The sequence below is a fragment of the Seriola aureovittata genome, chromosome 12 (genome assembly GCF_021018895.1).
Source record: "Seriola aureovittata isolate HTS-2021-v1 ecotype China chromosome 12, ASM2101889v1, whole genome shotgun sequence".
NCBI lineage: Eukaryota > Metazoa > Chordata > Actinopteri > Carangiformes > Carangidae > Seriola > Seriola aureovittata.
This window is the reverse complement of record NC_079375.1, coordinates 16,569,198-16,584,223: the sequence shown is the minus strand read 5'-3', so window position 1 is coordinate 16,584,223 and position 15,026 is coordinate 16,569,198. Positions and strand designations below refer to the sequence as shown.

General features: G+C 39.0%; 2 protein-coding genes across 2 annotated transcripts; one reads left to right on the top strand and one right to left on the bottom strand.

Moving 5' to 3' along the window:
* Positions 1-50: 50 nt before the first annotated feature.
* Positions 51-5,432, bottom strand: alg3 (ALG3 alpha-1,3- mannosyltransferase). Its single transcript, XM_056390989.1, has 9 exons — positions 5,227-5,432; positions 4,070-4,169; positions 3,820-3,967; positions 3,510-3,670; positions 3,214-3,334; positions 2,897-3,102; positions 1,513-1,588; positions 1,199-1,344; positions 51-1,102 (listed from the first exon to the last, which is right to left on the bottom strand). The coding sequence occupies exons 1-9, from the start codon at positions 5,405-5,407 to the stop codon at positions 922-924; spliced, it is 1,320 nt and encodes a 439-aa protein (XP_056246964.1). The 5' UTR covers positions 5,408-5,432; the 3' UTR covers positions 51-921.
* An 8-nt stretch (positions 5,433-5,440) lies between these two features.
* Positions 5,441-9,785, top strand: mul1a (mitochondrial E3 ubiquitin protein ligase 1a). Its single transcript, XM_056390990.1, has 6 exons — positions 5,441-5,554; positions 7,195-7,348; positions 7,825-7,912; positions 8,037-8,157; positions 8,453-8,684; positions 8,841-9,785. The coding sequence occupies exons 2-6, from the start codon at positions 7,232-7,234 to the stop codon at positions 9,354-9,356; spliced, it is 1,074 nt and encodes a 357-aa protein (XP_056246965.1). The 5' UTR covers positions 5,441-5,554; positions 7,195-7,231; the 3' UTR covers positions 9,357-9,785.
* Positions 9,786-15,026: the final 5,241 nt, after the last annotated feature.

Below are 15,026 nucleotides of genomic sequence, written 5' to 3'. Positions count from 1 at the left end.
ATGTATAACAAAACCATGTGTTCAAAAAGAAGAAACAAATAGCCTCAAGGTTAAGTGGCATCTCCGTTTAATATAAAATGTTACACATTTGCTGTTTCAGTCTACTGCATATTTTTCACATTAAATCTACTTGTGCTGATGAGTGTGAGGAGCCGCTCACAACTAAGGGTGAATCAATTATGTAATAAATCAGACAAATACCTGTGATTGTCTACAGTTCCGTTTTACACATTTAAGTAAAACTATTGGAAAAGAGTTTTGGCCTTGAACTGGAAAACACTGAAATTACTGTTGCAAGTGGAAATGCCACAAGCTTATATCTGATATGCAATTAATTTTAAAGCTTTGTACTAAGTTAAAGTTATCTGGGATATTTATGACATTCTTCAATATACTGCTTTCTTAATACAATGTACAAGATCATTAGTGCACCAGTAAATGACTTTGGATAATATCAGAATATCAAACAAGAAATAATGATGAGGCCTGAATTATGGGCAGACTGTAATTTTAACATACTAAGTAGAAATATAGCCTATGTAACAAATTCTTTCCACATAGAATAACATTCACAATTTCCTCCTAGCACTGTACTCCACTCCTACTATGTATTTGAAAATGAAACCTGAGAATCCATATTTTCTTCCTCTTTTCATCTCTTCAACTGCAAGGGACGACTACATCCCATTTCATCATGTAAGGTATCTGTCTGCAGACTGCACCCACAAGTTAGCTTTCTTCACTTTTAGCAGTGAGCTGAGATGAGAAGCATCAAGTGGCTCCTTTTATTCACGTATAAACAGTCTACCCCAGTGACCTCCCTCTGCACCGGTGTTGTGAAGATCATAGAGAGGAGGAGGATGGAGGCTGTCCAGCAGCTGATTTGACCGAATGCGACGTCCGGTCCAATCAGGCTGTGGCTCACTGGCGTTTGTCCTTGACGGGTGTATGTTGTTGTGTTTCTGCTGGGGCTGAAGGCAGGGGTGGAGCCAGCCACAGACAGAGGAGGATGATGAGGTGGCAGACGTGGAGGGCGGTTGAGCTGCTGTTAGTGGAGGGATATGTGTTCCATGAGAGCTCGATCAAACCCAGGATCAGGACCCTGAATACAAGGATAAAACAAAATAGTATTATTATATGGCCGAGAGTTTGATGACTGGTTAAAAAGTTGTACTTTAGTATTGAGATTTGCTCTTACCTGAGCAGGTGGGCCAGCTTCTTGACTCCCCCACTCCAGAGCAGGTAAGGCAGCGTGTGGAAGTACCAGACATAGAACTGGTAGTGCAATGAACGACTGAAGCACATGCCAATGAAGTTAGAGGTGAAGAGAATCAGAACGATCTGTGTTAGTCTGTTAAGGACTGACACAAAAAACCAGGACTTTCATTAATTTATGCTCTGACCAATATTGTACAGACGTTTGACACCTAGTAATAGTATTAATGATGCTGTGTCCTTTAAAAAAAAATATTCTACAGATAGGAATAAATTCAAATGAGACAGAAGGATATGATCCACAGTGTTCTTCTGAGGAGGGATTTTCCTCTTTGCAGGCTCCTTGAGGAGTTCAAAGATGCTTTCTCCTGGCCTGGTAAGACAAAAATACAGAGGGGGTTTTCACAAAAAAAGTTTTGTTAATTCCACCTTAATGACTAAAATGTAAATAATGTAGCACATGTTAACATCTTAAATCTCCCTTAAATACAGAAAGTCTTATCTGTGAAACCTGCTATTCATGACAATTATAAATATGCCTGGCATCGCTATTTTTGACACTTAAAATGCAGATTCAGTATAAAGCAGCCTTGTTATGATGGTGTAATGAAATCTGCCCTTTAACCATGGGCTCAAACATGGGTCAGTAGGATTTTGAGCTTGTTAAATTATATTCAAAAATAATTTCAATGCTTTTGGTTGCAAGAGAAAAACCAGTATATAAAATTTTTAAATTGTGTTGTAGTTGAAATTGTCAAAATAAGATTTGTGCACAAATTGTCTGAATGGTAAAATTACATAAAGACTCTGAGAGGATAGAAGTGCTTTTATCTGAGAGTAAGTTCTGAGTACAGATTCAAAGTTGACACTATGAAACCCAGTGAGTTCCCACATTGTGTGTGTCACTGAAGTTACACATGCACGCAGATACATTAAAGTTACGAGTTAAAATTGTTGACACTGCTTTTATAGATGAAATCAGTGCCAGACAGCTTTTCTTCACAGTTTTGCAAAGGCTCATATGAAACCACAGGTTTTGATTTCTATCCTGAAAATCATTTCACAAGCTAAAAACTTCACTGACTCCTGTTTGAGCCCATGTTTATCCACTAATAAACCCCAAATAGTCAGAACAGTTTATATCATATTACATTGTTGATCTGCAGCCAAGGACTAAATTTGCCTCACAGATAAAGCAATCTGTTTATAGGGAATGCATCTGCACTATCTTACTCCTCAAGGATTTCACCAAAATACAGATATAGATATGGATCTGAGATCTGGAGCAGCTTATATATTTATAATAACCTGTTTAAATAAAGGTCACATGCTCCATGGAGTTACATTCTGCTAAGATCTGTTCTCTTCATGATAGCATGTTGCATTGTCTGCAGTCATAACGACATGCTGTTTAGGAATCAATACAGTAGCAAGCAAAATAGTGTTGTCAATACATAAAAGACAGGAAGCTCTAGCTGAATATACATATTCACACAACCCTCACACTTCCTGTGAATATCTGGAAACCCTGCGTCACGGTCCATGACATCAAATACTGACTGAGCCAACGCCTGTGGTGTTGTGGAACAAAAACTGGCACAAATTTAAGCCCTGATTTATTCCAGCTCATCTCTAACTATAATACCAACGGTGAACTTGGCACAGTGAAAGTCAGTCTCACCTCTTCCACCGGCGGAAAGCAAAGAGCAGCAGGGTGAGCAGGTGGGCAGCCAGCAGGACTAAGTGAAAATAGCGATTCAAGAAGAGCCATTCTGGCAGGAAGCGCCAGTTGACCGTCCACTTGAACATGAACTGACGGCCAAGATCAAAAGCCCGGCTCACATAACCAATGGGATTGTCCAGGAGGAAAGGGAGGCCCAGCAAAAGCTGTGATATCAAGACAGATTAATTTTGAGATGGTGTTGGGAGCATTAAACATTAAAATATATTTAGGTATGCCAGTAACATGCCTACTTTTTTGCTAGAGAGAATATTTACCTGTAAACTTGCGCACAGAGAAAGTTTTGGGATTGTCCTGATCAGACCAAACTCAGAGAGGAGGAGGAATAGTAGCCCAGGGGCAAAAAGAAGCACGTTCATTTTCACAGACACTGCTAAACTGTCAGAAAGAGAGGAAAACTGAGTTGTAATTTCATCATGTAACGCATGAAAAAAATGTCACAATCATACTATAAAGATTAGCAAAGAAACACATGACATCTTTATACATATTACTCTTGATTAACAGAGGCAAGAGATTACATTAGAAGCTGCATTAAAGAGTCCACACTTGCCTGTAGAGGCCACAGCCAAGGGTCCAGTATCCATCCATGAAAAGGTTGACAGCTGCAAAAAGCAGCATCATGGCCACTGGGTCATTGAAGAGACGTAGCACAAAGATGGAGTGGATTCGATAGGAAGCACAACACACAAAGAAGAACACATAGGGAGGAACCTGGAGAAAGAGATGGGAATACATATTATCATAAAAAGTATAGAGATAAAGAGTACAGTCTCACACCAAGCCCCTGGCTATGTGAGCTTTAATAACAAAATAATTCAACTTAGTGAATCAAAGCTTCTGTCACAGCACCACAGGCTGACCTTCTTAGTGCGGTAGTATATCCTGAAGACGAGGAGCAGTGTGATGAGGTAGAAAACAGCAAAAATGTACTGGCCCAGACGGATGTTCACCCCGTGGCTGGTGATGTAATAGAGAGCTGTGAAGATGTAGACAAAGCCAGCCGGGTACCTGCAACAACAAGGTGCTCATTTGTCCCAGAGGCCTGCATTCAAAATGACATTGAGCTACAGGATGGAGAGACCCACAGCACTGCGTATATTTGATACTTACACCAAAGGGCCTGTGTCTCCTTTAAGCTGAGTGTAGTCATAGGTACCATTGATGACGCCCTCTACTTCATCCATGTAGGCCTTCCAGTCTATCTCAGTGTCTGCAAGGATATAAATCGGCAATCATGAATGATTAGGAAGGTTACCTAATTGCTCAATAATCATGATTATAATTTTAATACCTTTGTCCATGTATTTTTTTAAAACAATGACAAAAGTCAACCACAACTTCTATGGGCCCAGAGTGGTGTCCTGTAAGTTAATTGTCAACCAAAAACCAAAAAAAAGTACTGAAACTTTCATTACATAAATGATTAAAATTATTCATCAGCTATCATTTGCTTTGGTCCATTAATCTACTGTTGAACTGTGTCAGCACGACAAGAGTGCACAATAGTGCTGAAAGGATTGGTCAATTCAGTGAGTCCAGTCAACAGAAATACAATTACAGACAATCTTGATAATAGATTACTTATTCCAGTCAGTTATCATGCAAAAAAAGTTAAAACGTTCCCTGGCTCCTGCTGTGATCCTACCGTGAGTATTTGCTGGTTTTCTTTGTTTTATATCATGGTAAATTGAATAGTGTTCGGTTTTTTGACTGTTGGTAGGACAACCCAAGAAAATTAAAGACCTCATATTGGCTTTAGAAAATTCTGATGGGCATTTTTCACTATTTTCTGTAACATCATAGATTAAAGAATTAATTGACTAATCAAAAATAATAGACAAAACTAATACAAATATTTAACTGATTATGAATTCGTTATTGATAATTATTGTTGCAGCCCAACATTAAACAAAGAAGTGGACTTGTCAAAATAAACCACATGCCACAGATGACATACTTATGCTTAAATATATGGCTTACGTTATCAGTGAGCAGTTAACATGCCTCTTGAAGTTTACATTATTGTCATCAAAATCGCATCTTTACTTGCATAAAGTTTTAAAACTAGCAGTTGGTGAAATGATGAATGCCATTTATCACTGGGACAGAGCAGACGATTGTAGGTGGTCATGCAAGGACAGTAAATTCCCTTTGACAGGTGGCACTGTAAGTTAGGGGTTTTGCTAACGCTAGCTACTTAGCGCTCAGATACGTTCAGAAAGATGACAAAAGACAATAGCATGCTAACTAGCCAAGCAGCTACTTACATGCTACTTTTTGTATGACCCACACATTGATCCCGATCTCTAGGAACCACAACACTGAAACGACCAGTAACGTGTATTCCGTCTTGAACAGGACCAAATGTTTGTCCTGCCACAGTGTGTGAAGCTTCCCCCACAGTGGGGACGGGGAACCGGGAGACTTTCTCCGTACACCTCCTGCCATCTCGGTGGCGTACAGGCGACGTGGAGAGAGGCCGTAAATGACATGCGCCAAATTTGTCACGTGACGCAACGTAATCCTACGTCATGTGACATGGACAACAAGGTTCAATTGAATGTGTCAAGTTTAGACGTTTCTCTTCTCTGACAGGTAAGAAAACAAACCTATTATTTGTCTTACTTGATCAATAAGACATATATACTTTTATACATGAATTATAGTTGCACGTATGGTTAGCTAAAGTTTAGTCCTTCATAGTCAGACCTATCTCCACTGGGCTGTGCTAGCGATGGATAATGCTAACGATAGTTGTTTTACAAAACATAAATTGTAAGGGGTCACTGCTGATGCTGCCATAGCAACGTTAGCTGACTAGCAGCTAATATTAGCTGACCAAGATTTGAAAGAAAATGATCTCATTTAAGTGAGAATGAAAATAATGAAAATTGACTGTCTGCATATTGTTCCCTATTTTTTAATATCAGCATTGACTTTATGCTGTGACTGCTGCTTTTCGAGGAAGTCAAATGCTAAATTCTAACAAGCTAGTTAAAGTTGTCATATTGTCTTTGTGTCTTTCTGTTACCTTCATAGTTTGGGTTTATTATTGCAATTTTATCTGCATACAAGCAACCGTTTAACTTGTGTAGTCATAGCCCTAGTCATTGCCAAGTCATAACCCCAGTTTGCTTCTCTCCTACAATGGCATTACATTCGAAAATAAATGTTTGGCATTCTTTGTAACAAAAAAATCTGGTTTGTTAAACAGACTGGTGGTCTCTCATGGTATTTCCAGAATCCTCTGAACTAACTATTTGAATGTAGAAGTATTTTTGGCAGTCCTTATCAATCCTCACTCATAATTTTGAAAGTGAATAAAACTCATAAATGTAAGCTGTAAACACAGGCAAGTTCCATAACACTGTTGAATTGTAAAAACTGAAATGTATCACTTAATTTATTTCTAGCTTGATTTGTAATATTGCTAAAGCTGCAATATGTATGTATGTGTCAATCAGTTGATCGCAAGAAAATTAATCAGCAACTAGGTTGATAGGTGAATTGTATCATTTAAGCAATTTCTAACAAACACAAACACTCTCTGGTTCCAGCTTCTCAAATGAGAGAATTTGCTGCTTTTCTTGTTCTTACATTGTCGTAAGTTGTAGATTGACAACATGAACATGCTGTATCAGTATTGGCATAAATAACATTACCTTGTGCTCTAGAATATTGTGATTTGGATTTTCACTGTTTTTGGATGTTTTATTGACCAGGCAATTAATCAAGGAAATAAATAACCAGCTGATTAATCAATAATGATAATCGTTAAATTATTTATATTATTTACATCTTGCAGTGTTTGATGTAATTTCTTATGGTTCTTGACAACAAACAAGTCATGTGACATACAGGTCATGTGTCAGTAACCCTGCATGTATATTCACGATGTTATATGTTATTTTACTGACTTAAAATGGGTTTGATGATGACCAATTGAAAGCATAACGAACTGATGTCAGTGCATTAAGCTCAACTACATGCACATTTCTGTCATCATAAATGCAAATACTTACTCTTAAATGTAATTTATTCTATTCCTCAATATTTCAAAAGAATGTAATACAGAGTTTATGGCATTGAATCAATATATTTTATGAGGCTATATCACAATATACTGTATTATTTGTTCCACACTTACCTCAGGTGAGTCAATACTAAATTTCACACACACTGTAAACTGTGACAGTTGATTTATTGACATTCTTACATATCATATGTTTGTGCAGGTTTGCTCCTAGAGCAGTGACAACAGACCCAGAGGCAATGGATGGATTTTCTGTGACGATTACAGAGGCAGTGTGTCTTGGGGCCAGTCTTGCCTTCTCAGGCATCTGCTATTATCTCTACAGGAAGAGCCGGACCACAGCAGATAAACTTGATGTTAGTTGTGGATCCTCTGTATTGAACATAGTTTTACATAACTTTATATTTTGCAAATTTATACTTTTCTTTTTGTCATGCTAGACCCATTCCTACCTGTGGTTTAGACAAACCACAGGTAGGAATGGGATTAGTTGTGAAGCCATGTTAACAATCTTCAACTTTCACATTCTGCTAGAAATCCTCTTTAGGTAGATCAACACTGCTAATGTCTCTAAACCATGTTTACAGAGGAGGCCACTCTTTTAGGCCAGTTATTACCAACTTAAAGTATTAGGCTCGTGGCTGAAGCAGTATCTAATTGCAGCCGCTGTAACAAAGTGCATAGTTTTTTAGAGGACTGAAGAAGTAGACTGTGCAAAAAAAGTAAAAACTTGGGAAAAGTTAAAAAAAATAAATAAAAGCTGAATTTTGTGTGACAGTTTACTACAGTATGTATGCTGCATACACTAACAATGTGTGTCTTGTGTTGTCAGGATGCTCCACACTTCACCATAGATGGGAAACTCAAAGATATTTTGAAAGCAACTCCAGGAGCGTGTCTACAGTATGCTGTCATTGAAGGTAATCAGTGTTTCTGATACAGACAAGAGTTGATCCATATGTGTCCACTGAAAGATGTGTACGCTTCTTTACTTACTTACTTACTTACTTACTCACTCTCTGTTATGTATGCTTGTGTATGTAGGTGCTGTGCAACCAGTAGGCGAGCCTCTGAGGAGTCACTTCCAAAAAGAAATTGTCGGAGTGTTGCAGAAATTCATGTTGAGAGAACACAGGCTTGTGTGGAACAGCCTTTCAGGCAGTTGGTGAGCAAAACATGTCAAGATAGTACAGCATTAGGATTCCATGATGACTCTTTGATGATCACTTTTTTTTAAATACATAGCAATTATTACCTATATAATTTCCACATGCAGACAACTTTATTCATTGTCAATGCTCACAACTTTCAAATTCCACAACCCTGTTCTGCATGCAGTCTTTCTGTTAGCCCAATCTCAGATTATTAAAATGATATCACTTAATTTTATCTTTGATCTTTTGTCTGTATCCTATCTGTTGACTAAAAAGACCCATTGTTCTTCTTTCTACCTGTTGCAGGATAGACAGGGAGCAAGTCATGCACCAAAGCGTGAATTCAGTGCCCTTTGTGTTAGTGGGATCAGATGAGACCGCAGTCAGAGTCCTGTGCCCTTTGCAGGCCTCCGGAGTGCACATGGAGATTACCCATGAGAAGTTTCACCAGGTCAATTACAGCTTGGGTGACATCGTAGGACAATACTTCAGTGGGGAGAAGCTTAAAGGGCAACTGGAGACTGAGGAAATGCTCAAAGTCAGTTGGTATATGAGATACTAACATTTTTAATTTATATATCTCAGTAATTAATTCATATTCAATTCAGGAAGCAAAAATGATTTTTTTTCTCACCTCTAGGGCAAATATTGATCTTCATGATACATTATGTAAATATTCCCCTCTTTTCCCCAGGTGGGTGCAACTCTCACAGGTGTAGGTGAGTTGATACTGGATACAGATGACACCCTGAATCTTCGACCCCCTTCTAACAGTGCACAGTACTTCTTGAGCATCACGGACTCTGATGCCCTGCGACATGATCTAGAGGACATGGCTGTTTGGTGGAAGGCGCTGACCGTTGCCTCTGCTTTGGCCGGTGCAGCGGTCCTCCTCTGGGTCGGTCGACGCTACTACAACCACTTAAAAGTTCAACGGGAGTGGGAGCAGTTAAGGAGGGAACATGAGAGGCGTCGGGCTGAAGCCCGCAGGGAGCCTGCTGCTGCAGCGGACTCCGAGGCCCTTCAAGATGTGGGCGAGAATCACATAGAGAATGCCTGTGTGATTTGCCTCTGTCAGCCACGGGACTGTATTCTGCTGGACTGTGGGCACGTGTGCTGCTGCCACAGCTGCTACCAGGCCCTTCCACGGCGCCTATGCCCCATTTGTAGACAGAATATCAGCAGAGTGGTGCCACTCTTTCATGTCTGAGGCACCTATGAGACCATTTGACCTCAGTGGAACTTAACCACCATACAAACTGTACCAGCTTTACACCTCAAAGGTCTAAACTGCTGCACTCACACCTAAAAAAAAGGGCAAAATTAACTCTTTGAATCTCATTACTGCCAACAATATACATTTTCTTTTAAGGACTGTATGTATGTACTGTATGTATTCAGAAAATGTGAATTATAACGATACTGTGCAAAGGTGTTGTTCACTACAGAGTTTCAGTGAGTACTTTTACCTGAAATGGTTAGAAATACAAGAAAATCAAGTAATTGGAAAAAGCGTGTAAATATATGCAATAGAAATGTTTATTTTCCTACATGTTTGTCATGTGCCTTATTCTGATAATTTATATGGCTGCTGCTGTCTCAGAGTGACTAACGAATAAATTAAATCTGGTCAAAAGGAGCTAAGCTTTTGTTTCAGCCTACGTATTTGAGTTACATAAAGAAACTGGTGTATGGATGCATTAGAGACTCTAATGTCAACTGACTCAAAGGGGAATTCCACCATTTTTATATACATCAAAGTATATTTATAGGTCTTTCGGGAGTATTACTGCTTATGTCAAAACAGGTGTATTAAGTCGCTGTGGCTCCAAAGGGAGTAACATGAAATCTGATAAATGTCCTCAATTGACGTCATTTGAGTCAGTGTCAGGTTTTAAGACTAAAAGTTTGATAGTCTTGTGGAAAAAGTAAGTGAACCCTTAGATTTAATAACTGGTTAAACCTCCTTTGGCAACAATAACCTCAAACAAGCTCTTGCAGTAGCTGCTGATCAGACCTGCACAATGTTCAGGAGGAGTTTTGCACCATTCTTCCTGCTTCAGAAACTGCTTCAGCTCAGTCATTCTCAGGAGGACATTTAAGGAGAGTAACCACAGAAGTAAGTTATTTCCATTTATAGACCGTTTGTGTAACTGGGGGCTGATGAATATCTAAACGCTGTAGCTCTGTAGCCTGTTCAGCTTTAGGCAAATCAACAAATTCTTGATCCCAAGTCTCCTGAGATCGGTTTTGTGTGGCAAGGTTCACATCAGCAGACGCTTCTTAGCTTTAGTTAATGTCATGTACTGTATGACTGTAAGATCTGACTACATATTAAGACAAATTTATAAAGAAATACACATAATTCCAAAGGGTTCCCGTACTTTCTTGCCACTGTAAAGATGTCACAGACTTCACTTAATAATAGTTGGGGAACTGTTCTGTAGCTAGTATTTAGTTTTTAAAATTATGGCAAAAAGCATTTCATTACAGATTTTTTCTGGGCAAACTTAAATTCTACATGTATATAATCCCCTTTAAGTCATGAATGTGATTACTAATGAAAGCAGTTTTTGGCCTCAGACTGTGGTAAGGATACAGATCTGTATGAGGCTGACATGTCATGCAGTTTTATGCTCATTCTGTATGTACAGATCATCTTATATAGCTCAAGACGTGGTGTACTGCCTGCCTGCGTCTCTGAACAACAGCTGTTACATCAAAGGGCTACTGCTTTTCTTAAACATTTGGAAAGTAGTTCATGTCTGAATAGATACATGTGTTTCACAGGACTCTCAAGATGATATGAATTCATGATGTTTTTTTTGTTTTTTTTTCCATAGGCACAAATGCTTGTTGACAGCACCTGGTGTCTGAAAAGACTTGGGTGTAGTGAGTCATCAAGCACACTATTTCTGTCATCTCTAACAAGCAGTGAGAAGATGTTGAGAACAGCGGATAGATGAAAAGCAGTAGCACAGAAATGAAAAACTAATAGGCACCTATGTGTGTGTGTGGGTGTGAGTTTGGGGTGGTAGAGGGGGGTGGTGCAAGGTGAAAAGCGGGGCATCGGGCCTGAGTGGGGGTGAAAAAAGGAGCAGGTGGGTGACACAGGATCCCATAAATCTTCATCAGCGGTCATAAGGGTTCACTTTGACAAATTCTTCATGAGCTCTCTCAGCAGAACAGCAGCTGTGGCTCTCGGGGAACAGACTATTCCTGTAGCACTCGCAGACCTCTGAGGGCATGGAGAAAAAACAAAGCACAATGGCATTTGATTTGTTCATTCCAGTCTAATTGAGTAATTGAAAGGATAAAAAGACATTAAGGCAAATGAGTGGCTGAGAGTGAATGTTATAAAAATTAGAGTAATTACACCAACTAATCTATAAATATATATTTTATGTTATGTAAAGTTAATATAGATATAAAAGTTTGAAAATTAAAGTGATGATTTTGTTTGTGTTCTTTGTCACTGTTTGAGAAAACAGCACAAGAGCAATCATTTATGCCCATTTCAGTCTATCCGAATTATAATAGAGTTGCTGCTTCTACCACTAGGTGTCCACCTTTCTTCACAATGAAGTACATACTGTACTGGCTGACAGTGAGGAAGGACACTGACTCCAGTGGATGGTTGGATGCAATTAATGTACGCTATGAGATCCTGTTTAATCCATTCTGATAGCTGACAGACAATTCAAATGATATGATTATTCTCTAATTGACCGTGCTTCATGGCTGGAGACCCTGATTTGTAATGATGAGGGTGTAGACAGTGGTGGTTTCATTTAGGTGAAACCTTATTTATTAGTTTCAGTTACAGGGTTTTAATGGCAGCATTAGCTTGGCTAGTAATGATCATGACTTTTAATATTATGAGTTGAAGTTTTTAAGGAAGGAAATGCCAGTCTGTTGTTGCACCACACCACTTTGGACATTTGTGGTCCCCAGAGGATGAATCTAACTGACTTTTGTGATCGCCTGACATTTCCTCTAGTGCTATATTGGGGCTGACATTATTTTTTTGTGAAATATACATAACATAACATTTGGAACAGACGTTCATGTTCCCCTCAGGATTTATTGTAACAACATTTGGTGACTTCCTTGACTTTTCAACCAGCGCTTATCATCAGGTCAAAATTTAAATTTGTCCCTTATGACCATCTACCAGCAAAACTAATGACATCCCCATCAGCCTCAGCTACTTAGTCTTTTGTGTTTAGTGTGTTAGGAAATATCTGCATGCTAACATGTTAAACTGCGATGAGAACATGATAAACATTATACCTGCTAAACAGCATGTGTGAATATAAATGTTGGCACTTAGTCTAAAGCATTGCTGTGCTCACGGCATCACAGAGCTGCTAGCATGACTGTTGACTATAGTCTTAAAATTAGGTAATCAGATGGAGTGACATCAGCATTTTACGGATAATAATTTTGGTGGTACAAATGTAGTTTGTCCTATTTTGTTGTGCGTGTATTTATTTGTTTAGTGTACTTATTGCCATGATTTTATGTGTTGAAGACTTGCATCCAAAAATGATCTTAGTCCAGCCAAACCATAGCAGATGGACCTAAATTCTGTATTTAGCAAACAATAGAGTGTAAAATGAAAATGGCATGGCTCCAGTTCTGCAGAAAAAGTTTTTGATATATCTTTGAAATCCTGACACACCATGACCTTATGTGCTTATGTTCCCTGTGGGTAAGGGTGGGGTGGAGGTTTTTTTTTTTTTTTTTTTTTTTTTACTTTGGCAGCCAAGCATTAGCAAACACTCCTACAGACAGCAGGGGGAAAGGTAGAGATGCGGTATCTCAGGAGAGAGAGCCATCACAGCATGCCATAGTCCCTGATGCCAATTACCACTGTCACCCATCTGCTTCGGGCATGCAGTGAAACGTGGGATAAGTGACCTACTTTCTAACGGTAGTGTGACTGCAGTGCTTCTCCTCTCATCAACAAACTGAGTGCTCCCTCCCTGAGGAGAGGGAGACAGGGATGGTGTCATAGGGAAATACACAGTGGTCCGATATAACGATTTTTTGTTTGGCCTTTCACTTTGAGCAGATTATATTGGTTTGGTTCCAAATTGTAGCAGGTAGAGATTTTTTTTTCACTATCCTACCCTATCCTTGCAATCATTAGAAATCAAAAGACAAGTGAACATGGATAACCAAATGGCAAATAACCACTTCTGAGATTTCTGTTCCAATCACTACAAGTGAATCGAATTTTGATTGTGGTGCCCACAGCATTGGAAAAAATATATAAAAATAAAATAGTGCAATATCTTTCCACAATCTGTGTCCATGTTACCCTGGATAATCCACAGAAGATGCTATCAGCAGTTTTCATTGGGGGAATTTCCTCAGCTGAAAGTCTTATGAATGAAAACTGTTGACAGTGAGGTCTGAAGGTTATTAGAGATGGAGATCTCAAAACTTTGGCAAAACCCTCCAGAAACTATCTGCATGCCTAGATACCACTAGAGCAGTGGTTCCCAAACTGGGGGTCAGGACCCCTACAAGGTCACAGTATAAATCTAAGATCAAGATCAAGATGAATAACAAGATAGAAAAAAATAAAATAGGAAAACACATTTCTGCTACATAACTGGATAATTGACCTCTAATAGTCTCTAAAAAAGTATTGCAAGCCACATTAACTGATTTTTCTCCACTTACAGGTAGTGTAGTAAGCTGGAAACACATTGACATATTATCATCTTTGCTTAGTTGTTCTGTGAATGTGTTCATTTACTCGACAGGTAGATATGGAGCAGCATCATTCATTTTGGGTCATGTTTCTGGCCTCCTGATGAATGCAACATTTCTTTGGTTTACCTGTAGACAATGGCTCGCAAGTAGACATTGTTTTGTATTAAGAAACTATAAGAACATGAAAATACTAGTAAAGATCCTGCCTTCAAAATTTAGTAAAAGTACATTTTGGCAACAACTCAGAAAAGGAAGAGTGGCCTGGCAACATAATATCACTGTATTGTTGGATCATTATTACTGATGTAATATTTTAGCAGATTTTTAATGTTGTGGTTGCTAATTTTAACTGTTTCTTTTTTTCTTTTTTTTGTCCTTTTTTGTTATTTTTTGGGGCCGTTTATGCCTTTATTCTAGATAGAATGAAAGAGAGACAGGAAAACTGGGGCGAGAGAGAGGGGATGATATGCTGCAAAGGGCCACAGGTCGGACCCGAACCCATGGCCGCAGCGGCAAGGACCGAGCCCCAGAGACGCCCCAATTTTAACTGTTTCATATACTTTTGGGTAGCTTAAACTATAACTGTCTTCTTAAGTGTATAGTAATAGCAATGCCAAAGTAAAGTACTTGAGTAAATGCACTTACTTTCCAACACTAACGACAGCACCAGAGATAAGTCACAAAATATATTTTTTTCACTGACACAAAACTTTACTATCTCTCAAGAAATGCTGATACTATGAACAGGATTTGGTGACAAGTTTAAAATCGCACAAAGACTTCACTGACATGGCATTAGACAACACGAAACATTCACCTTTGATCACAGCTTTGGCCTCCTGTGTGAAAGAGGTGTGAGTTCAGCATGCTGCAGACTACAGCTGTGAGCATTTCTATCTCAGCTGTGTGCTCACTGATCCACGGGCCGGAGCTCTGCCAATGTTCCCACAATCTTTCCGAGGATGTTTATGCTGGAAAACAAACATCATTAATCTTCATGATGAGGAAAGCAGATACACACACTACACTTTCATTTGATCCATGACTGCAGATGGTGCCTCTCTCTCTCCTCTTTCTGCTTATCCTCTCAGTTACATTTTTAGTTTTCCTGAAATATATACCTGCTCTCTCTCACTTACACAAATCCTAAGAG

Coding starts and splice junctions, on each gene's coding strand:
- alg3 (XM_056390989.1), bottom strand. CDS start 5,407: ATGGCAGGAGGTGTACGGAGAAAGTCTCCCGGTTCCCCGTCCCCACTG. Junction 4,170..5,226: donor GGTCATACAAAAAGTAGCAT/GTAAGTAGCTGC, acceptor ATATCCTTGCAG/ACACTGAGATAGACTGGAAG. Junction 3,103..3,213: donor CTCTGTGCGCAAGTTTACAG/GTAAATATTCTC, acceptor TTGATATCACAG/CTTTTGCTGGGCCTCCCTTT.
- mul1a (XM_056390990.1), top strand. CDS start 7,232: ATGGATGGATTTTCTGTGACGATTACAGAGGCAGTGTGTCTTGGGGCC. Junction 7,349..7,824: donor CCACAGCAGATAAACTTGAT/GTTAGTTGTGGA, acceptor TTGTGTTGTCAG/GATGCTCCACACTTCACCAT. Junction 7,913..8,036: donor ACAGTATGCTGTCATTGAAG/GTAATCAGTGTT, acceptor TTGTGTATGTAG/GTGCTGTGCAACCAGTAGGC.